This window comes from Trichechus manatus, unplaced genomic scaffold, assembly GCF_000243295.1.
Source record: "Trichechus manatus latirostris isolate Lorelei unplaced genomic scaffold, TriManLat1.0 scaffold00033, whole genome shotgun sequence".
Classification (NCBI taxonomy): domain Eukaryota; kingdom Metazoa; phylum Chordata; class Mammalia; order Sirenia; family Trichechidae; genus Trichechus; species Trichechus manatus.
In genome coordinates this window covers 3,004,484-3,030,286 of record NW_004443969.1, presented here as the reverse complement: position 1 = coordinate 3,030,286, position 25,803 = coordinate 3,004,484, and the positions used below count along the sequence as shown (strand labels likewise).

General features: G+C 35.2%; 1 protein-coding gene across 8 annotated transcripts in view; it reads left to right on the top strand.

Moving 5' to 3' along the window:
- The window catches only part of DPP10 (dipeptidyl peptidase like 10), a 1,865,365-nt gene that overhangs the window by 1,793,685 nt on the left and 45,877 nt on the right, over positions 1-25,803 (top strand). For all 8 annotated transcript variants that reach the window (XM_004375073.2, XM_023730177.1, XM_023730175.1 and 5 more), the window contains 6 exons: positions 2,335-2,426; positions 2,773-2,820; positions 6,920-7,041; positions 8,399-8,446; positions 16,025-16,123; positions 16,231-16,300. In XM_004375073.2, coding sequence (XP_004375130.1) covers positions 2,335-2,426; positions 2,773-2,820; positions 6,920-7,041; positions 8,399-8,446; positions 16,025-16,123; positions 16,231-16,300 — 479 coding nt within the window. The remainder of the gene's footprint in view (positions 1-2,334; positions 2,427-2,772; positions 2,821-6,919; positions 7,042-8,398; positions 8,447-16,024; positions 16,124-16,230; positions 16,301-25,803) is intronic.

The window sequence follows — 25,803 nt, the reverse complement described above, 5'->3', positions numbered from 1 at the left end:
ACATATTTAATACATATATATACACTATTAACACCCATGGCAGCAGCAGTCAAGAAATCAAAAGACATGTTGCATTGGGCAAATCTGCTGAAAAAGACCTCTTTAAAGTGTTAAAAAGCAAAAATGTCACCTTGAAGACTAAGGTGTGCCTGACCCAAGCCATGGTGTTTGCAATCACCTCATATGCATGCGAAAGCTGGGCATACTTTCGACATGTTATTAGGAGGGATCAGTCCCTAGAGAAGGACATCATTCTTGGTAAAGTAGAGGGTCAGTAACAAAGAGGAAGACCCTCAACAAGATGGATTGACACAGTGGCTGCAACAATGGGCTCAAGCATAACAGTGATTGTGAGGATGGCAAAGGACTGGGCAGTGTTTTCATCCTGTTGTACGTAGGGTCGCTGTGAGTTGGAACCGACTCGATGGCACCTAACAACAACAACATACACATACATACACAGAGAGTTAATCATTGCAGCATTATTTGAGATATGCATCATTCAAAGTTATTTGAATGAATTATGGTACTTCTGCACTATGGAGAAATATGTAGGAATAAAAAGGATGAAAGAAAATCTCTGAGAATGGATATGGAATAAGTCCCATATTGTCTCTAATTTATATGTTTATGTGAATTTAAGGTTACATTTATAATCACAGTTATTAATTTATTTCGTGTGTTTTTTTCAAAACAAAAGGAAAGATAAATAAGAAGCTAATGAAATACATTCTACATGTGATTACTGAGAATGGGTAGAGAGATGAAAAGACTTCTCAGTAAAATACTTTATCCAATGTATATATTAAAACCATAAGTGTATTTTAAAACAAAAATTAAGAAGAATAAAAATCAAACCCTAAATTTAAGTCCTAAGAGAAGCAAATAAACTTAATATAAATTAAACTAGTAAGAATTTTAATTAGACTATCACTGTGAACACATATGCATACCTACACACACATATACATATCTACATATGCAAAAAAAGAGCGAACATAAGGAAATGTCTCTATCCATCCTTCTCTTAAATTGATTGATGGATGGATTGATGTCATCAAAGGGCCTGGAAGTTGTAGTGTCCCAATAGCAATGAGAACACCTAACCTCAGATCTTGGTATCTAAATAGCACAATCCACTGGAAGGAACTGAATCTCCTTGGAGAAATGACTGATTGCAGATATGGAACAGAGAAAGTAAAATGATCTTGGAAGATCTTATTGTGCAGATATCAAGGAAGTGCTTAAAGACTAATGTAATGATGTCCAAAGAATAGAGTGGTTGGCATGAGGGGTTCCCACTAGTTAGGACATTTTGAAAATTTCAGCATCATAAAGAGTAACAACAGTAATGGGATATTAACATATTACAATTTAAAAAAGTTTGAATTTTTAGTAATGTGAGGAGAAGAGGGAGATAGAGATTAAGCTCATATAAGAGGAAAAAGTAGGGAAAGCTCTTCACAGAATACCATTTAATAAATACAGAAGGAATGTTCAGATTAGAAACTCACTTTGAAATCATAATGGATGTTCACAATTACTGAATGAAAAGTTGATTGGGAAAAGGTTATTCACATAATGTGCAAGTATTACCCCACTTTTAATTACAAGGCAAAATGTGCTTTTACAGTGAATAGATCTGGCAGTTTCCACTCATACAGCATATTCTCATATGTGGGAAACTTGTAATGAGGCACCTTCTACTATGAAGCAGGAGAGGTAACTAATATCACCTACATAGTATTCTTGTCAAAAATGTTTAGTCTAAATTAAATCATGAGAAAACCAGATAAACCCAAAATGTCAAAAGTTCTATAAGACAATTTGGCCAAGAGCCTTAAAACACAGTCAGTGTTGTGAAAAACAGAAAAGATAGGATGATAGTTTTACTTTAAAAGACTGAACCAATAGTAACCAAATGTAATATGTCAACCTTGATTGTGTGGTCATGTATTATATATAAGCAAACTTATAGAGGTATAGGTAATTATTTGGGGCAGTTGAGGAAATTTTAATATTGACTGTTTTTAGAGGATATTGAATTAATGTTATTTTTTATAGATGTAATATAGGATATGCTTATATAGTATAATATTTTTTCATCTTGAGAGACGGGTTCTTAAGGAATTAAGGCTGAAATATTCTGATGTTTGTAACTTACCTTTAAATGATTCAGCAAACAATGAGATGTGGGCTCATTCTTGAGATTTCAAATGATAAACTGAATGCTAGCCAAGAGTTAAAGAAATAGAAGTTACAGGCAGTCAGTGCTTAAAGTTTGCTAGATCTGGTTAAATAAAAAGAAAATCACTGCTTTCTATCTCTTTGCAGAGTAAAAGTGAGCAAATTACCGTGCGGCATCTGACATCAGGAAACTGGGAAGTTATAAAGATCTTGGCATATGATGAAAACACTCAAAAAATGTGAGCGTTATTGGGTTCTCTAGTCAGGCTCTAGAAGTCAAAATGACATCTTTTCTACCAAAATTATGTTTTGCTTACCGTGGTCCTAGTCAAGAGAATATAGCATGTAAATAATAATCTTTTCCTTAGCATAAGGGAGAAGAAAAGATTGAGAGAGATCAGGAAAAGTGGGATGATTTTATTATAAAGGGAAAAAAAAAAAGATTTTCAAATGGATCAAAGCCTTATTGTTGAACAGCAGAAGAGCCCTCACCTGTTCCTTGACAGTTCTGAGAATTCAATTTAAAAGCTCAGCTTAGGAAAATCAGATGTGTGCCTGATGTGTGTGCTGTTTTCTTTTGGGCAGTTACTTTCTGAGCACAGAGTCTTCTCCCAGAGGAAGGCAGCTGTACAGGTAAGCAGTGTGCAAGGCTCCCCCTCCACAGGTCGGTTTCTCCTTGGCCATCCACAAGGCCAAATGAAGGGAGGAACGATCTGAAGTTGCATTTTCAACATGCCTAAGGGAAAGCCAACGCTGTATGACAAAGCCGCATACTCTTGGTGCTGTCTCCTGGCTCTGGACCTTTGTAAGCCTAAAGGGCTGCAGCCTGAATGGATGTAGCTTTCTCCCCTGCTGCTCCATTTTCTCATTCATCTTCTATTGCAGTCTCAAAATGTCTTCTTTATGAGTGTGTGACTTTCATGTGTGCGTGACTTGCAGGTCCCACATCACAGCAGATATGTATTTTCCCCAGTGACCTCCTCTTCTGCTAAGCCTCATTTTGAATTTTCAGTGCATTAATGTGGCGCTCATGTAATTTATTCCTGAACACCATAAGGCCATTGTGAACACTTAGTAGAGTGTATTAAGTGGAAGCTTTCCCTTTTTCCATATTTTATAAAATCCTTTGAGATTATTGTGGGAGGAGGCATCCCTCTTTAAGCCAGGAATGCTTGTTGCTTACTAAAATAAAGCAGTGTTTGGGGAATATTTACATCTGCCTGATGTTCCTAAATGCAACACTATATTCATAATAGGGGCAGAAGATCACATCCATTTAGTATTAAAATGAATCCTTACTCAGAAAACTTTCACTAGGACCTTTTTTTTTAATGTCTGGAAAACAACCTATTAATTCTAGACTTTATAGATGCTTTCTAATTTCCATTTTACAGTTCTATTTTTGAAGTGTCAAAACTGCTGTAGCATGTTCTCAGTGGAAATTCATGTCTGAAGAAGTGTCACCATTGATTCTTACCAAGTAACCTAGGCTTTCGTTGGAGAGTAAAAATGCATTTTTAAAGTCAGCTAACTCCCCCTAATTCTCTCATGCTCTTATTTATGCATAATTTGCTTTAATCTTTTCATCACCTCTACCACAGTGTGTGGTGGTTAAGAGCTATGGCTGCTAACCAAAAGGTTGGTAGTTTGAATCTACCAGCCACTCCTTGGAAACGGGCAGTTCTACTCTGTCCTATAATAGGGTCACTGTGAGTTGGAATCAACTCCACAACAATGGTTTTTTTGTTTTTTTTTTAAAATCACCATATCATTTTCATGTTTTTGGTTTTTTTCCCTTGGTTTTTCTGGAATTCATGTTCCCAATTCTAATGACTTCTATAGGAAGAAGAACCATTTACTTAGAGAGAGTAACCTAATTTTGATTATGAAAACTTGATTAAAGTACAGGCCACTTTTTCTTTGTAGTAACTTGAAGCTTCTTTCTTGAAATATATAGTTTATGATTGATATAGGTGACCATGGACAGTACCTTAGAGACATAGAAGTACTTGATCGATGTCTCATTCCTCTCATTTTAGAAAACTCTTAAAGAAAGATGACAGTGTGAGAAGATTAGTCTTGGTGAAGATCAGCCAATGGAACTGCCTCAGTCTCTCCTCTTATTAGCCTAAGATGTGATTTGAATCAAAATGACTTCTGAAATTTGTATGCTTGTCTTATCTGCATAGTGACTGAGGCGGAACAGTCAAGATATCTATGACCTATACAAGAGTAGCAGGCTGTGTTATAAAGAAAATGTAGTATCAGTAAATTTCCCCTTAATAGCTCATCAAATGCCATTTGGCTTGACTGTAAGATAATATTAGTGTTTGACGCAAAAAGCTCCATCATTGTGTTGGCCAGGCCATAAAAATTATTATGGGCTGACTTAATGTATGGCATTATACCCCCCTGCAGAATCAGAACTATAACTATATTCAGTGCTACTTTTTCTTTGGTCTCAAAATTTTTGTCTTCTTATCTCATCAATTTCAGTAGTCTAACTTATGAGTAAAAATGCATTTTTAAAGTCAGCTAACTCCCCCTAATTCTCTTACATGCTCTTATTTATGCATAATTTGCTTTTATCTTTTTATCACCTCTACCACAGTGTGTGGTGGTTAAGAGCTACAGCTGCTGACTAAAAGGTCAACAGTTCAAATCCACCAGCTGCTCCTCGGAAACTCTATGGGGCAGTTCTACTCTGTCCTGTAGGGTCACTATGAGTCAGAATCGACTCGATGGCAACGAGTTTGGTTTTTTTGTTTTATTTTGTTTTTTTTTTGTATGATTCATTTAGGAGTCTGTGGGTGGTGCAAACAGTTAATTGCTCAGTTATTAACCAAAAGGGTTAAGATTTGAATCCATCCAGAAGTGCCTCAAAAGAAAGGGCAGGCAATCTACTTCAAAAGATCACAGCCATTGAAAACCCTGTGAAGCACAGTTCTACTCTGCAACACATGAGGTTGCATGAGTTGGAATTGACTTGATGGCAGCTGGTTTGGTTTTGAATGATTCATTTATAAAGTATGAACAAAATCATGTTTCATTCCAAAATTAAATTAAAAATCTTTTGTCCAGTCAAAAACAAAATTTGGGGGAATATATATCTTCACCACTGCTTTCATTCATTGGTCTAGATAATTTAGCATTCAACTGCATTTATAAACTAAATGATTCTATGTATAAAATTTAACCTTGGATAAATATCTCAAGCCCTCTTGACCTTAAACACCATTATTTTAAAAATAAGGATGATGATCACTTTTCTCTTTCTCTCACCAGTATCTCAAATTATACATTATCATTAACATCATATTTATTAAAATACAAAAATAGCTTTTCTTTACCAAAAATTACATAGCAAGTAGTTAGTGGGGAATATTTGGCACTGATGCCAAATTCTAATGTTTAGAGTGTTAGATTTAGAAAATCATCAGCTTGATTTTTGGTGTGACTTGTAGGAACATTTATTCATTCTTCCAACATATTTATTGATGGCTGCTTTATGCTAGGAATCCCTGGATGGTGCAAACTGTTCAGCACTCTACTAATACCCAAAAGGTTGGTAGTTTGAACTCACCCAGAGGCATCTCAGATGACAGGCCTGGAAATCTGCTTCCAAAAAGTCACAGCCTTGAGAACCCTATGGAGCAGTTCTACCCTGCACACATGGGGTCACCATGAGTTGGAATCGACTCAGCAACTAACAACAACAGCAACTAAGTGCTAGTCTCTGTGGGCAATTCCTTCTAAGACTTTGCAAAGAAATATCTATCAAGAAAAATCACATAACAATAAGTTATAGTGCTTCATGTGGACATTGAAAATATATATATATATATATATATATATATATATATATATATGGAAACCCTGGTGGTATAGTGGTTAAGAGCTATAGCTGTTAACCAAAAGGTAGGCAGTTTGAATCCACCAGGTGCTCCTTGGAAACTCTATGGGGCAGTTCTGCTCTGTCCCGTAGGGTCACTATGAGTTGGAATTGACTCGACGGTAATGGGTTTGGATATGTTGTTGTTGTTAGGTAACATTAAGTCATTTCCGACTCATGGTGATCCCATGTGACAACGTTGAACTTCCCTATAGGGTTTTCTTGGCTGTAATCTTTATGGAAGAAGACTGCCATATCTTGGTGGGTTCAAACCACCAACCTTTTGCTTAGCAGCTGAGGGAGCTTAACCATCTGCACCACCAAACCTGTTGGTGTCCAGTTGATTTTGACTAATAGTGACCCTAAAGGACAGAGTATAACTGCCCTATAGGGTTTCCAAGGCTGTAAATGTTTACAGAAGTGAGTGACCCACCTTTCTCCAGTGGAGCAACTGGTGGCTTCGAACCTCTGACTTTTCCGTTAGCAGCCAAATGCTTTAACCACTGCATCACACCAGGGCTCCTTCTGCACCACCAGGGCTCCATATGTGTACATATATATACTTAATTTTAATTATATAAATTTAAATTTAATTTTATGTATATATATACAGATATACATAATTTTAATTTTATAACATAGAAGAAAATGTATGTCTTAATATTAACAATGGAAATTTACTTTGTGTTTGTTTGGTGCAATTTGTTTGATGCAAATTTATAAGGAACTTCTGTGCAAACACTGTTGTAGCTCCTCTGTTTGTGTTAATATTTAAATATGGATACACACTTTAAAGTGCCTAGAATGGTAGCGTTTCTAACTTTGTTTTTCTTTCCCCAGTGCTTCTACTGAAGGATTATTGAACCGTCAATGCATTTCATGTAATTTTATGAAAGAACAATGTACATATTTCAGTGCCAGTTTTAGTCCCATGAATCAACATTTCTTATTACTCTGTAAAGGTAAGATAATAAATAATTTCAGAAAAATGTATTTTACTCATTTTATTTGACCAGTATCTATTACTATCATTAGTAACTATACTGGCTAGCAATATAATTTCATATTCTTAATTCATAGCAGTTTTTGATAAAAGGGTATAAATTATGAATCTGATGAAATACAAATTTTATTTAGGTATACAAATTAGAAATAGAATCTGGGAGTAAGTCAACATGGACACACAATCAATAAGGGGTCTTTGAACATGGACATTTTAAAAATGATAATGAAAGAGAAAAGTGACCAAAGTCTTGCCACAGTCATAAAATAGTGTACCTAGTCTTTAGGAAAAGCAACAGTTGATAAAAAAATTGGCTTGGTTTGAAGATATTTGGAATCTACAGGAAACTGAATATCCTTTGTCCAGCCCCCTTCAGTTCTGAGCTATTATGTAGACTCCAAATAGTTATTTTGTTTGGGAACAATATGCTATTGTCTTACATGTTTGTTTGTATGGTATCTTTAAGACATATTTATAGCAATAAAGTCTCAGAGATGAAATGGAATTCACATGACCTCTTAAAATGTGATGCATTGAATACTACTGCTGTACTTTGTTCCTTAAGCTGTTCTAAGACACCATGAGGAGTTGACTAGCACTTGCTCTTTTTACTCATTTTTTGTTCTCTTGATATCTGAAATGAAGAAATCAAAAAGAATTTCTTGTATGATCACACTGGGGAAAAACCATTAGACTTTTAGATAAGGTTCGTTAGAGAAGTGAAGATTCAAGTTAACATGGTAACATCTTAATTAACTGGTGTATTTGAAGATTCAAGGTAACATCTTAATTAACCTGTGTATTTGAAATAACTGGAGATTCTGGTTAATTTTTTTTTTTAAGTAACAGTATAATTAGCTGAAAATGCTTTACTCATGTTTTGTATAAAATATTTTTAATATATAGGCATTCTTTCTTTCCTGGCTGAGAAGTAAACAGAATTTGATTTGAGATCAGTGCTTAAGGGTGTCACAGGTCGTGAGTTAGTTTTCTGGACATCAGTGATTCTTCAAGAAAAGAGTAGAGATAGAGTAGTCATGAAAGATTGGCTAAAGCCACAGAAATGTAGACGTATAGGATATTCTGAGGGAAAAGAGGTCTTAGCAATAATCTCTGCAAATAGCTTTTTTCTCATATGTTCTTATTTTGTGGATAAAATATCCATAGAAAGGAGTGAACCAATTATCTGGTTTTGTGTTTCATTATCTTTTAACTTAGAAATGCTTCTGTTTACAAAAAACTGTGGTATGCAGCCTTTCCAGTAATTATCACTTAGCTCTCTTCAAGATGTTTCCTCATATATTTTTAAAATCCAGGTCCAGGGGTCCCAGTGGTCAGCCTACATAACACGGACAACCCAGAAAGTGAGTACTCGAGCAAGGCAACTCAGAGTAGTTATGGTTGCCATCGGTATAAGGCATTATATTATGTATACTGAATGTTATACTCTACAGAACCCTTCTTCAAAGGAGTCTATAGCATGCGCAAAGTTGGGTAGGCACCATCAACTTGACCTTATGTATGTAAGAGAAACCATAAAGCAAGTTTTTCTTACATGCTTTCATTAGTCAGATGGTGTCTTATATGCCTGAATTGAATGAAGAGTGATTGATGAGGCTGTTTCAGAATTATTTCAGTTTACTGGCCCTTGAGTTCTCTGCTTTTTTCTCTCTTGAGACTTATATAGATCATTCCTTTGGAACAATGCCTCTTGTGGACTTTTAGGAAAATTATGGAGAATACATTTTTTTCTATATTTCCTGTCTTTTTGTTCCAGATATCCAGGTCCTTCTAATTTTATATGTTCACTCATTTGTTCATTTATTGATTCGGCATCCACTATTTATTAAGCACTTTATCAAACAATGTGACAGAGTTTGGGACTACATAGATATTAAGACATGGCCAGTGTGTTTAAGAAGTCATGGTAGAGTGAATAAGTAAATATATGGTTGAGCTAATTTTAAAAATGAATAGCTAAACTGCTTCCGGTTTTCCTTTCTCCCGTCTTTTTCCCTCTTTTTTCTTTACTTATTTATTTTATTTATTCAAACAATTCTCTTATGCTCTAATAAGTTAACATAGACTATTACAATCTATTTGTGAGGCTTTATATTTATGACTTCATTTAATTCTTAGAGCAACCGCCTGAGATAGTTAATTGTATTATTCCATTTTATAGATGAGGAAACTGAGTCATAGCAAGGTTAAGTAACTTAGCCAATGTCACAATAACAGGCAGTAAATCCAAGAATCAAAAGAGGCATTCTGACTCCAGGATAAGGGTCTAATCAGTATAATATACCACACCATCCTATTGTGTTTTTGTCTCTTGCATCAGATACTTATGATTAAGTAGGAGTCTGAGCTAGATGATTTGACTTAGAGAAGATGTTAATATAACAGTGTAAATGTCAATGACAAATGTCATTTTGGGGGAACAGAGAAAGACTATTTAATACTCTTCAGATAGCAAATGGTGACTTCATGCTTGTCATAGACAAAGACAAAATTTCTAAATGTGCATTGGTTTTTGTGTAGTTGGAAAATAGTTTGGCACTTCTTTTAGTGTATGTCTCTTTCTATATCCCAGTCTTTAGCATAAAGCCTTAAAGAGGTTTATTGTAAGCAAATTCAGTTTGTTCAATATTGATATGAACAGCAACAATAATGATAATAAAGACACTGTGGTTGCGAATAGATATATGCACACCCTTCTTCACTGCAGCACTGTTCACAGTAGCAAAAAGATGGAAACAACCTAGGCGCCCATCAACAGACGAATGGATAAACAGTACATACACACAATGGAATACTATGCAACAATAAAGATCAATGATGAATCCACGAAACATCTCACAACATGGATGAAGCTGGAGGGCATTATGCTGAATGAAAGTAGTCAGTAGCAAAAGGACAAATATTGTATGAGACCACTATTATAAGAACTCAAGAAAAGGTTTAAACACAGAAGAAAACATTCTTTGATGGTTACAAGGTTGGGGAGGGAGGGAGAGGTGAATTCACTAACTAGATAGTAGACAAGAATCATCTTAGGTGAAGGTAAGGACAACACACAATACAGGGAAGTCAACACAACTGGACTAAAGCCAAAGCTAATAAGTTTCCTGAATACAACCAAACACTTCGAGGGACAGAGTAGCTGGGGCTGGGGCCTGGGGACCATGGTTTCAGGGGACATCTAAGTCAATTGGCATAACAAAGTTTATTAAGAAAATATTCTGCATCTTACTTTGGTGAGTGGAGTCTGGGGTCTTAAAAGCTTGGGAGTGGCCATCTAAGATGCAGCAGTTGGTCCCACTTGAAGCAAAGGAGAATGAAGAACACCAAAGACACAAGGAAAATATTAGCCCAAGAGACAAAAGGGTCACATAAACCGAGACTCCATCAGCCTGAGACCAGAAGAACTAGATGGTGTCTGGCTACTATTAATGACAACCCTGATAAGGAACAAAACAAGTCCGTGATGAAGTAGGAGAAAAATGCAGGAGCAGAACTCAAATTCTAGTAAAAAGACCAGAATTAATGGTCTGACTGAGACTGGAGGAACCCCTGAAGTCACAGCCCCTAGACACTCTGTTAACCCAGAATTAAAGCCATTCCGAAGCCCACTCTTCAGACAAAGATTAGACTGGACTATAAAACATAAAATAATACTCGTGAAGAGTGTTCTTCTTAGTTCAATCAAATACACAAGACCAAATGGGCGGTTCCTGTCCAGAGGCAGGATAAGAAGGCAGGAAGGGACAGGAACTGGTTGAATGGGCGTAAGAAACCCTGGTGGAAAGGGGGAGTATGCTGTCACATTACAGGAATTGCAACTAATGTTGCATAACAATATGTGTATAAATTTTTGTATGAGAAATTAACTTAAGCTGTAAACTTTCACCTAAAGCAAAATTTAAAAAAAAAAGGTAAAATAGAAAGATTGAATATTATAAATATACAAATCAGTGTATAAAACTGGTCCATCACATATACTTCTGTGAGATCTGAGACAAGTTAATTAATATCCACAGGATCAAATTACTCCTAGGCAGATGAGCCAGTGAGTTCCTGTGAGGTGAGATAAATCCATGCCATGCAGAATGCATTGAATAAATGGCAAATATTTGGGATCCATTGAGAATTTTGCCTTTAACAAAGGGTGATAAAAAACCAGTCCCAATGTGACTTTAATTTTATCCAACTGTTTCAAGGCAAAGTCTTCTGCACATCACTAAACATTTTTGTCTATGGGAAATATTTGTGGTTTTTCCATTCAAAAGCCAACTATGACTGTCTTAAGATAAAGTAAAAAAGGGTTGCGAAGAGGGTCAGGTTTTTAATTTTCTTTTCAAAGGACGATTACTTATGGATATGAAACATCCAATGGCATGTCAATCTTTGGATTAATGAAAATAAGTACAATAGTGAATCAGTCATAACTCATTTTTGCACCACATGAAGTATAATAGAACATGAAGAGAAAATTGAGAAAGGAGAAATGAAATAATTAACAGACATGGAAAACCTTTAAACTCAATTAAAAAAAAACAAACCCATTGTCATCGAGTCAATTCCGCATTATAGTGACAGAGTAGACCTGCCCCATGGAGTTTCCGATGAGCACCTGGTGGATGTAAACTGCTGACCTTTTGGTTAGCAGCCGTAGCACTTAACCACTACGCCACGCGACCAGGGTTTCCTTAAACCCAACTGTTGTCAAAAAATGCAAAGTAAAACACTGCAATGTAATTTGTCCTAACAAATTAATAACATCAAAAAATTTACATTTCTAATGAAGATATAATGAGGCTCCTATAACTTGCTGGTAGAAATATAAATTACAACAGATCTTTTATTAAAAAAATAATAACTCAGCCATAAGCCTTAAATTATATATATCTTCTTCCCACTATTTTTCTTTTTTTGTGCCACCAGGGATCTGAGAGTCTATACTAATAAAATAATTCTAAATAGAGAATATTATATCAGGGCTATCTATATTAGTGAGAAACTATTTTTAAAGTAACAAAAGAGGGTAATTTAGAAGTAAATTCTTAATGGAATACCCATTTGCTCCTTTAAAATCACTCTTAATTCTCAGTTCTTCGCTGCCATGTTCTGGGCACCGGAAGTAGTTTGTATAGAAGACTTAACAGATTCCCTTGCCCTATGGCTGCTGATTCTATTCACCTAAAGAGAATCCTGTAAGCAAACAGAGAGAGGGAGAAAAGTGATTTTGGGATATCTATTTCTCCAGGCCTGACCCTGTGGAGTTCCCACAGGTTGACATTGATCCTTGGCTGAAGGTCACTGTTCCTCTCAATGTGGATCTCTCACTGGACATTTCTGTGGAGGTTCTAGTAACTGCTCTATGCCTTTGGCATTCAGGCCTAGACACTGTTGTAAGCCCTGGGTTACTTTATTACCCCTTAAGATTCCCTTGCCCAATGTCCATATATTTGTAATTAACCCTTTATTAAAATCTCATAATAGTAAATGGATCTGTTCATTAGGAAGACACAACAATCCTAAGCGTGCACTCTCACTTTCAAACATACGGAGCCCAAACTAACAGAACTAAAGGAAGAAATAAACCAAACCAAAACAAAACCCATGGCCATCAAGTGGATTCTGACTCATAGCGATCCTATAGGACAGAGTAGAACTGCCCCATAGGGTTTCCAAAGCCGTAATCTTTACAGAAGCAGACTGCTACATCTTTCTCCTGTGAAGCAACTGTTGGGTTCGAACCACGAACCTTTGGTCAGCAGCCAAGTGCATAACCCCTGTGCCACTATGACTCCTTAAAGGAAGAAATAGACCCACCAAAAGGAATCACTCCTCTCTCAGGAGGATTTGAAAAACACTATCAACCAATTTGATGTTATTGACCTTTATAGAACACTATCTAACAGCAGATTTTGACTTTCTTTTATTTTGTTTTTCTTAAGTATGCTCAGAACTCTTGCCAAGTTAGACCAAATCCTGGACCATAAAAAAGTCTCTATATATTTAAGAATCAAAAGAATTAGAATCATGCACAGCATCTTATCTGAATAATGTAATTAAACTAGAAATAAACAACAGAAAGATATCTGAAAAACATTCAATACCAGAAAGATTTTTACCTATGTTTTATTGACTTTGCAAAGGCATTCAACTGTATGGATCATACTAAATTATAGATAACATTTTGAAGAATAAGAATTCCAGAACATTTAATTGTGCTTATGCTGAATCTGTACATAGACCAAGAAGCAGTCGTTCAAATCAAACAAGGCAATACTGTGTGGTTTAAAGTCAAGAAGGTGTGTGTCAGGGTTGTATCCTTTCACCATACTTATTCAGTCTGTATGCTGAGCAAATAATCTGAAAAGCTGTACTATATGAAGAAGAGAGCAGCATCAGGTTTGGAAGAAGACTCATTAATAACCTGTGATATGCAAATGACACAACCTTGCTTGCTGAAAGCAAAGAGGGCTATTGAAGATCAGTATGGATTCCACCTCAACATAAAACAAAAATTCTCTAAACTTGGCCAATAAGCAGCATCAGGATAAATGGAGAAAATATTGAAGTTGTCAAGGATTTCCTTTTACTTGGATCCACAATCAATGCCCATGGAAACAGCAGTCAAGAAATCAAAGGAAATATTGTATTGTGCAAATCTGCTGCAAAAGACCTCTTTCAAGTGTTGAAAAGCAAAGATATCACTTTGTGTACCAATGTGTTCCTGACCCAAGCCATGATATTTTCAATCACCTCATATGCATGCAAAGCTGGACAATGAATAGCGAAGACCAAAGAAGAACTAATGCTTTTGAATTATAGTGTTGGCGAAGAATATTGAATATACCATGGACTACCAGAAGAATGGAACAAGTCTATCTTGGAAGACGTACAGCCAGAATGCTCCTTGGAAGCGAGAATGATGAGACTTCATCTCACGTACTTTGGAATTGTTTTCAGGAGGGACCAGTCCCTGGAGAAGGACATCATGCTTGGTAAAGTAGAGGGTCAGTGAAAAAGAGGAAGACCCTCAACGAGATGGATTGACACCGTGGCTGCAACAATGTGCTCAAACATAACAACGATTGTGACAATGGCGCAGAAATGGGCAGTGTTTCATTCATTCTGTCGTACATAGGGTTGCTATGAGTCAAAATCAATGGCACCTAAGAACAACAGTAACACAAAGCACACCTCTAAATAACACATACATAAAAGAAGAAATTACAAAAATAATTAGAAAATATTTTGAACTGAATGAAAATGAAATACAACATATCCAAATTTTAAGTCAATGATCTAAGCTTCCACCTGAAGAAACTAGAAGAGTAAATAAAAATCAAGTTAAGTAAGTTGAAGGAAGAAACTAGAAAAAGAAGAGTAAATAAAAGACAAGTAAATTGAAGGAAGAAATCAGTGATATTGAAAAGGAAAAGTAGTAGAGGAAATGTATAAAACCTAAAGATGCTTCTTCAAAGAAACAAATCAAATTGATAAAATTATAGACACATTCATAAAGGAAAAAAGGAAGAGAAACAGTATAAGTACCCCTTTCATTAATGAAAGGTGATGTTAATACAGATCTTTCAGACATTAAAAAGATAATAATTTTATGTCAGTAATTTGACATATTTGATGAACTGGATAAATACCTTAAAAATGCAAATTGATAAACATTCACATAATAATAAATACAATATTTAAATAGATCATTATCTACTAAAATTTTTAATTCACAACTAACGTTGTTCCCTCAAAGTAAACTCCAGTTCCAGTTGGATTTATTGGTGAATGCTATCCCATATTTATTAAATTAATACCAAACTAAGGCAATTCTTTCAAAAGAGAAAGAGAGAGAGCACTTGCAGTCTCATTTTATAATGAAAGAACCAGACATACACATTACCATGATCCCTCACCCCACCAAAGAAGATCAGATTTTCTCCTGAATATAGATGCAAAAATCCTTAAGAAAATACTAACAAGACAAACCTAACAGTTAATAAAAAGCATAATATATATGACCATGTGGGATTTATACCAGGAATCCATGGATGCTGTAACATTCAACACTCAATCAGTGTAATTCACCATATTACATTCACCACATTACATTGACAAGTTGCTGATGCTGTCTGCATTTTTTTTAATTCTATTTTTTTTTTGGTGTTTCACTTTAAATATTTTCTGGTGCTATATTGTCAAATTCATTAATCTCTTATTCTGCAATATCTAATCTGTTGTTAATCCCATCCAGTGTATTTTTTATCTTGGATGTTGTAGTTTTCATGTATTCTTCACCTTGGATTTTGCAGTTGTTATTTCTAGGAATTAAATTTGGGTCTTTTTTATTCCTTTAATGTTTTTTTATTAACATGCTTATGCTTTTTCTACATTGTTGAGCATATGGAATATAGTTACAATCTCTCTGTTAATGTCTTTGTCTATCAATAGTACCATCTGTGTCATTTTTTAGTCTGTTTCCATTGATTACATTTGTCCTCATCATCGGTGGTATTTTCCTGTTTTTGTTTGTTTGGTTGGTTGCTTAGTTGGTTGTTTTGTTTCATTCCTGGTAATTTTGTATTGGATGCCAGGCAATGTTTATTTTATTATATTGTGGGTTAGATAATTTTGTATCCCTTTAATTATTTTTAAGCAGGGTAGTGACACAATCAGATTTGCATTTCGGAGATGTAAATGCTGACTCCAACATATGAAAGCCAATAGAGAAAATTTTACTTGATTTTAGAAGTTCAGTTAGAAAACTTGTAGTAACTCAGGAGGGAAATTATGAAAGTTTAATTAGCCTAGCACAGTGCCTGCCAAATGGTAACAGCTGGATAATGATTTCTTGTATTGCATTGATTTTTTATCAACTCATAGCAGTTAGTTATTTACGCTACCCTTTTTTTGGTTTACAGAATATTTTATGTTGGAAAGTAATTTTATGCTGAAGGAAGCTATCCTGAAGAAGAAGACAGTAAAGCCAGAAATTAAAATGCTTCATATTGACGACTATGGTAAAGTTTTGTGCGTGCTATGTTATTCAAGACCAGCTTTCTATACATCTTATAGTTTTAAATCTAAATGATTCTCCATCTTTAATATTTTGATCTTTCTTTAAAAGAACTTCCTTTACAGTTGTCCTTTCCCAAAGATTTTACGGACCGAAACCAGTATGCTCTTCTGTTAATAATGTAAGTATTTTATTTATTTTTGCAGTAAAAGAGTCTAAAAATTTTATAATTTTATCTTAATGTGACATCATTTTGAATACTAAACAACTACAGAAGTCCTATTTGTACAGTTAACTGGGGCAGCTGTATTGTATGTATTCCTCAAGGACACCATCAGTAACCTATATGGAGGGCTGTGTAATGTTTTGTAGTTTCTTGCATCCCAAGTAGAATTTGATGCTATCACTGAGAATAGTGACACCAGATAAGTAGGTCTGTGAATATCTGCTTGGCAATTAGTCAATCCCTATGCTCTTTATCAGTGTTTATGCAACATTGAGGAAAGAGTTATATCCATTGTTGAAACAATTGGAGATGTTTATTCTACTCCTATCTGCTTTTCTTCCTGGATTCATGCAGAGAAAAGCTCACTCAAAATTGACTTCAGAATTTTATAAAGTGCTTTGTACAGTGCCTAGCACATATGATTCTTATAATTATAGTAATTATAATTCAGTCTTTTTTGTGTAGACTACATTAATTTTATTTGTATATTTTAATATATAGAAGCAATTTGTAGCTTCATATATTACAAGCCAAAGAATACAAAAATAATATAACAATATTTTCCCCCACTCCTGTGTTCATTCCTAATTCTAATGACTTGGCCTAGTTTCTCGTGCCCAGAACTTTCTCTTTTGTTCCTTATTGCCTGTTGGCTCTGAAAGTTCTTGGTGTCTTATTGAGGAAGTTCTTATTTGCTCTTTCTTGTTGCCTTTTTTTGTCTCTTCTATTTCACCTAGTTATCCTCAATATCTATTTGAACTATACTTGTGATTTATTAAGGAAAATATTTGAGGAACTAAAAAGAGACAAGAATGGGGTAAAACTTCTCAACCTCGTTTTCTCTCTCAGTCATCTTTCCCTTTGAAAAAAGAGATCATTCCCTTTACTCACTGAAAAATAAGGATCCTCAAGGAAAGGAATTGTACTAGGTATCTTTCAGAATGTGCTGACCTTCAGAATGGAGAATAACAGAACTGACTGTCCTTGAAGCATGACCAACTTATACAGATGGTTGTGTAAACAATTATTCACACTTGCATCTCCACTGGCTTCAGAGTAATGTCACACACTGGGCATAAGGCAGACAAGAGTTATGGATTTCATCTGCAGCCTTGATCAAAATAATCTAACTAGCACATCTTAGCATCAGACATGCTTTGGTTTGGTTGATTTTTAATAAGGACTAGCACAAGAAGTTTATTTAGAGATTCTCTTGTTGCAAAAGATAATCAGCTCTTTTATAGGGGCAGAATAGTAGAATAAATGGTGTTGAATTTGGAATCAGGTATGCCTGGGTTCACAACTTACCTCGAAGATTTAACCAATGCATTGTTCAGTTTCTCAAGCTTCTGTTTTCTTATAAAATAATTCAAGATAATAACATAGGCATGTATATATATATATATATATGTATATATACATACATATATATATGGAAACCCTGATGGCATAGTGGTTAAGAGCTACAGCTGCTAACCAAAAGGTCGGCAGGTCGAATCCACCAGGCGCTCCTTGGAAACTGTGAGGCAGTTCTACTCCGTCCTATAGGGTCTCTATGGGTCCAAATCGATTCAATGGCAACAAGTTTGGGTTTTGGTATATATATATGTATAAAATCATAATATTTGGTGGAGCATAGACACCTTCACATAGTGTTTAATAAAGTGTAGCCATAATCATGTTCATTAATATCAGCAGTAGAAATTCTGAATATTTAGCCAGGCCGAAAGAATTTACTGCATTACTTTTTATTTGATGAAGGGAAGAATTAAAGTGGATTAATTCATTAGTGGTTATTTCAGTTTTTGTAGACTGATTATATTAAATGTTAAATTACTTTATCCAAACACCTTGGTTTTCAGAGATAAATTCTCAGAATTTTTGATAATAGTTAATCATTCAGAATGTGACCTGCAAAGACTAAATGCAGGATTTTCTTTAAAAATTTTATATTTATAAAATGATCTATTTTTACAAATTACAAAATCATTCCTAAAATATTATGCTTGGAAAAATATACAGGTCAGAATGGCTTACAGACAAAGTGTTCTGTTTTCTCCCTTAAATCAAAATACAATTTTCTTTTAAAAAGTTGTATTTTCAAGGCATATTTATTTGTTTCCTCTGATTAAAAAGGAGTAGAATAATAATTGAAGTATTTTTGTCTTTTTTTTGGTTTTCTTTTCTCCTAAATGAGCAATTATACAGTGAGAAATGATAAATGAAGTGACTATTATTTAAATGAGCTGATGATTTAGGAGCCCTGGTGGTGCAGTGGTTAAAACAGTTGACTGCTAAGCAAAAGGTCAGTAGTTCAAAACCACTAGCAGCTCCTCAGGAAAAAGATGTGGCAGTCGGCTTCTGTAAAGATTTACAGCCTTGGAAACCCTATGGGTCGTTATGAGTTGGAATCAACTTGATGGCAGTGGGTTTTGGTTTTTTAAAGGATGGTTTAGTGATTTTGGTGTCACTTCCTTATGGCTATTCTGTGCAGAGTGTCTGGTATGGATCGAACCATTTCTTCAGCTACAGAGGTGAGTTTATCTCTAGAAAAATTTATGGTGAATGCATGAGTTGGATACAGGCTGCAGCAAGTACCTGAGTAAATGGAAAGAAGGTTGGCCTTCAAGGTAGTGACCTCTGGCAATTTGGAAATCACTCTCTGCTAAGTCTTCATTGTGGAACCTCAAAAGACATGGTCCTGTGAGGACCTCTCTATGGCCATGTTTTCTGAAAGCAAAACCTAATCTCATGATATTGAAAGTACAAGTGAATCAATAGGGCAAGAATATTTAACTGTAATAGAAAAGCTAATTGCCACCACAGTTGGACCCCAGTAGCCTGGATTTTCTGTGGTCTTTATGGGGTCATAATCTCCTTTTCCTGGTCTGCTCCTCCATTTCTCCTTCCAGATGCCTAATTGTGTTTCCCCAGTTGTTCTGCTTAACATGAGAGGGAGTCCTTAAAGCTCCAGTTATCTATGTCCATCTTTATATCTTTTCTGTACCATCTATATCCATTTCAGCATTTATAACCTAAAATTGTTATATTTTATGTTATTTTTATTTTCTACTCCTGTATATGTAATTTAGTACAATAACATTTACCATGTCACTTTTATATGCAAGATGCTGTGCTGATGGCTGTGGGGGATGAAAAGGTTACAAGTACCCTGAATTCTGTAATAGTTTGTTAGATGTGTTAAGCGTATCTGTATAAAGCTTACCACACATACAGAAACCTTATGAAAACTGACTAACCTGTGGTTCCGTAATATTGCAAGACTACAGATTCTGTGAGTGATATCCTACAGATGTAGATATTTATTTGATAAATAAATGAACGCCAACTTAATATGCCTAGACCATGGTAGGAATCAGTCCAGAAAGATGTATTATTAAAGATGAAGGAATTTTCCTGACTTCATACAGAGAAGCAGAGTTGAGCAGGGGAGTTTAGTTTATCTCTTCCCATTTTCCACTCTTTCATGTTCAACTTATCCATGTCACACTTGATAAAGGTCTATCCAGTAAATAAGAGACTCATGTTATATTAATTTCCAGAATGCAATATGTTCTATAATGCCTCAGTGCCTCTGTTCCCTCTCCCTGAATTCATCTTTTTTGTAACCCTGAAGAATTCCTGGTCATCCACCAGGACTTCTTTCCATAAAGCTTTCTTCGCCTTTCTCATCAGTGCATCTATAACAATACCAAATCCATGCCTCCTTACACAGCCTTCTATCCAAGGATTTTCCATATGTCTTGAGCCTAATTTTTGGTATTGTTAGTTTTCCACTTTATCCTAGTATTTGTGAGGATGTTTTCATATACAGTCATGCGCCACATAACATCTGTTCAGACGTAGTCTGACTGCGTATTTGTCTGTGGTCCCAACCCCCATAAAGACTATTAAAAATTTGAAGTGCATATAATGGTTCGTAATAACAGATGCAAAGTACATCAAAACATTATCATTATTATTACTATTGTATTATTATGTTAAAGATGTTTTAGTGTATCTGGAAGTGTTTCTTTAATGTTTTTTATGCATAGAAACATAAATTATATGTTATGTACTAAGACAAACATTTGACTAACTGACATTAGAGAGGAACCCTACCTAATTGTTTTAGCTTATATACAAATTCAACTTAAAGACAGAATTAAAAATGGAATTCGTTCATAATCTGAGCACTGCCTTTGTATAATATGGTATTTACACAACGTCAAAATCACATAACATCCTATTTCACAAAACCTATCATGGACAATTAACGATGCATGACTGTATATAAGAGCTTCTATGACTTATATATTTACACTATTTATACTACATTTATACATACATTTATACTACACTAGCTTTTCCCCTCCATTATACTGCTCTCAGATATGCATGGTTCCATATGCATTATATATGTTACTAGCTAATATAAATATGAATATGTGTATAGCTATACTATCTATGTGTTTTTTATAGATACTTTGTAATTTAATGTTACATATTAAATTCTATTTAAAACACACAAGTGCATTCTATATCTAAAGATATTCCACGAATGCTTTTCATAAGAAAGACTTCTTAATTTAGCTGGTCTTTAGGTCATATTTAAGGGTATGCCTATATTTAAATTTCTTCCTTTTTATGTTTTAATGATTTGTCTGTTTCTAAAAACCATAGTAAGAAAGAATATTAATTACATTATTAGGCTAACATAACTTTCAAAGTTTAAATTTAAACTAAAGATAATAATTTATGGTTTTTTCTCCCTTGGGAATCACACACACACACACACACACACACACACACACACACACACACACACAGGCCCAAGTTTGAACATTACATCAATGACATTTTTTTATCTCACTACTTATATCCTCTTCCCCTGATGCCTTATGTACAGTAAACATTATATCATATATCATATAAGGCTATGGGACCTGTTGGTAAGATAAGGAAGAGTTGAGTGATACCAATAATAATGAGAAATTACACCAAAAAAACAAGCTTTCCTGCTACAACACCGTACATATATTACTGAGAAACAGGTATTATGCAAAATCATATATTAAAAAATAACAGCCTCTGGAAGAAATGAGACTAGGGAAGCACACTTAAGACTATTGGATTTTTAAACTGTACCACAACAAAAACAAAAATCTGTAATGACAATGCTAGTAGACTTAAGTCTAAAATGATATTTGTATCTAGAATCAGTCAGTTCTTTTCAGCCTTCAAATTTGTGCTTTTGTGCTTCCTTCTTGAGGGCATCATCTTCCAGTAGAAACCATTTTTATCAAAATTATAAACCTAATCTATGTGTAACCTTCTGCATTAAACCACTATTTTAGCTCAGGCTTTTGCAGCCTCTATGATCAATCAGAACACTCAGTTGTTACCAAAGAACCTAACATAGAGGAAGGGAATAGTGATCTTGGAAGCAACTAAACCAGCCATTTTCCAGTGAATAAATCTGCTTCTAGAATACAGCTAAAGGATTCTAATGTTTAAAACAAAAAAAGAGTATTATATAACCATCGTGCATTATTGAACGTGCCACGATGCCCTACCTAAGATGAAATGCAGGTAGGAAGTTTGTGTATAATTAGGATCCATTCTTATAAGTGTATTGCAATCCCTGATATGTCTCCCATGTATTGGATGCCTTAGTGATATTCCACTCACTCTATTCTCATGCTGAATCGTACCCTTCAAGAGAAAATAAAGAAATCCGAGATTGTTGTGGAGATTGTCACCTGCTTCTTTATTACGATATAGATGATTAGTTCTATTTTTTATCTAGGATACTCCCATGTTCATTAAACAAGCATGTAGAATAATTTCTATTATCTTATCTAAAGCACACCCACTACATGAAAGATTTAAACTAGTACCAGTTACAATTGAGTCTGTTCCAACTCATGGCAGTCCCATGTGGGTCAGGGTAGAACTGTGCTGAGTTGTCAGAAGTAGATTGTCACCCTTTCTTCTGTGGTACTTCTGGGTGTATTCAAATCTCTAACATTTCAGTTACCAATTGAGCACATTAACACTTTGCATCACCCAGGGACTCTGCATGAAAGATTTACATAACAACTATATTCACATAAACAATGGGGGTAGATTTTCCTCTTCTTGATCTGTTGATAAAATGTACTAATTTTTTTTTTTTTTTGCTCTGAGTGATTTAAGTATGACCCTCTCTAAAGGCAAGGAAATGGATCTAATGGAATTCTAGTTCTATCGTGATCTAGTTATTCTCTGAAACTGAAAGTAAAGATCACCAAAGCCTCTTCTCTTTCTACTTCCTTACGCATTCTGTTAGAAATTATCCCAAATGGAAATTGGGCAAAGGATGAGAATTAATGTAATAAGACTTTGACAGCAGAGATGATTAGAAGATTGGAGCATTCTCCCATTTGATTGCACAATTTCTGTCTGTCAGATATCCCTGAGGCCCTTTTCTATTGGTTCTGTTCTGATATTTTCATCTGCTGTCTAAGATGTTTATCCCGAGGTTAATTTTGTGTGGCTAATACTAACAATCCATTTTTGAGTTTTATAGCTGGCTCATTAATATCCGTGCTGTTCATTGTTTCAACCTGTACACTGATAAGCTTTTCAATTATATATATAAATAGTTTGATTTCAATAACTGGATTTTCTTTTTCTTCACTGGCCTCATGATAGTCATTATACAGTCTTTACATCAAGCCAAAGATACAATCTTTGGCTTATTCAATAGAAACCAAAGAGGAAAATAGGATCAAATTCCCTTCAAGACAGAGAAGAGTGCCTTTAGTAGAAAGATATTGGTCATGGCATGAGAAATGCTATTCTATTAAAAATATAAGAAGGGAGAGGAGGAGAAGCAGAGGAAGGATATCAGATTTATTAATGCAAAATGTTCAACCTCATAGGTCCAAATTTCTGACCTAGAAAAGACATTAAATTTATTGTCTGAGCAGTGGTTTGAATGTAAAGAAAAATTATTTTAAAAATAATATCTAAAAAAGAAAAATGACCTAGTTTCTATGACACAAGTTCTATAGAAACTCTATAACTATAAAACTATAGAAAAGTATATCAGGGTATGACTCTTTTTGTGTTGCCAAAGAAATACACAACTGTGGGAGAAAGAGCTCAGGCCTACAACAACAACAACAAAAAAACCCATTGCCATCTGCTTGATTCTTACTCATAGTGACCCTACAGGACAGAGTAAAACTGCCCCCACAGGGATTTTAAGGCTGTGAATCTTTAAGGAAGCAGACTGCCACATCTTTCTCCCATTTAGTTGATGGTGGGTCTGAACCACTGACCTTTCAGTTAGCGGCCAAACCCTTAACCACTGTGCCACCAGGGCTCCTCAGACATAAATATACACACAAAATTATACTCACATGCACAAATACATGTAACAATGTGTAGAAAGAATTTGAATACATTACTATACAAAAACAAAACACACGTGAAAAGTAGAAATTTGCATGCAGCTAAATTTACCTTCATTTACACTAACACAAATAAGAAAAACTGGACTGCCCCCCAAAATAAATAAATAAAAAACTCAGTAAACTTAAGCTTTCAAAACTTAGCTTTGATGAATCAAAAGTTGTCCCTGTTGAAGTCAGCACAACTGGACTAAACCAAAGCTAAGAAGTTTCCTGAATACAATCAAACACTTTGAGAGACAGAGTAGCGGTAGGGGTCTGGAGACCATGGTTTCAGGAGACATCTAGGTCAATTGGCATAACAAAACTTATTAAGAAAATGTTCTGTATCCTACTTTGGTGAGTGGCGTCTGGGGTCTTAAAGGCTTGCAAGCGGCCATCTAAGATGCATCAGTTGGTCCCAACCACCTGGAGTAAAGGAGATGAAGAACACCAAAGACACAAGGAAAGTATTAGCCCAAGAGACAGAAAGGGCCACGTAAACCAGAGACTTCATCAGCCTGAGACCAGAAGAACTAGAAGGTGCCCCGCTACCACCAATGACCCCCCTGACAGGGAACACAACAGAGGGTCCCTGATGGAGCAGGAGAAATGTGGGATGCAGAACCCAAATTCTAGTAAGACGATCAAACTTAATGGTCTGACTGAGACTAGATGAACCCTGGAAAGCATGGCCTCTGGATTCTCTATCAGCCCAGATCTAAAACAATTTCCTAGGCCAACTCTTCAGACAGGGATTGGACTGGACTGTGGGACATAAAGTGATACTCGTGAGGAGTGTGTCTCTTAGCTCAAGTAGATACAAGAGACTAAATGGGCAGCTTATGTCCGGAGGTGAGATGGGAAGGCAGAGAGGGTTAGGAGCTGGCTGAATGGACATGGGGAATCAGGGATGGAAAGGAGGAGTGTGCTGTCACAGTATGGTGAGAGCTATTAGGGTCAGGTAACAATGTATGTATAAATTTTTGTATGCGAGACTAACTTGAAATGTAAACTTCATTTAAACTACAATATAAATAAATAAATAAATAAATAAAAAGTTGCCCCTGTTTATGATATGCATTTTTCAGGCTTTTCCGAAGTCAAAGCCAGAAACATTAATGGCCCTGAAATTTACTGAATTGACTCATATAAAAATGAAAAGTGGAAATGCTAAATGATTTTTCCTTTAAAATTTAGCTATACCTGAGTTTAGAAACACCTCTGGATTTTAGCAATTTCAAAGAAATGGAAGGCACCAACCCTATTCCCAAAATGCTTGTAAGATATCTTGAGAGCATTATTAATTGACCAGAAAAATTGATGGGCATTCATTCACTAGATACCTGTTGAGCACCATATGCATGTGCAAAAGACAAATTAAAAATGTCTCTTTTTATTTAACAGAGAAATAAAGTTATTGCTAGGTAACTTTAATGCAAGTCAAGAAAGATTTGGATACATGATATATAATCTATCTGTAAGTGTTCATACATGAAAAAAATTTAAGAACTATGTGTATTCATGTAAATACATAGAGTAGAAGTCAAGAGCATTTTTACTATCAAAATCTCCATTCCACAGGAAACCCAGTTATTGTACAAGGGCACAGGAATTGTCAATGCAGAGTTGCCTAGGAATGGCCAGAACTGGAAGTTCACTTTGTATGAGAGGATTGGAAGTCGAAAGGGCAAGTCCCCAACCATTAACTAGAGCTGAATTAATAATATTAAACATCTACCATGAACCAGATACTTGGCTAAGCAATGTACCTATATTACCTCATTTAATCCTTGCCATAACTCTACTACATAGATGGATAGATACATAGATAGATAGATAGATAGATAGATAGATAGATAGATAAAGATAGATGAAAGATAGATAGATGGATAGATAAATAGATACCATTGAGTCAATTCTGACTCATTGTGACCTTATGTACAACAGAACAAAACATTGCTCAGTCCTGCATCATCCTAACAATTGCTGGCACTTTCAAGTCCTTCACCAAAGATG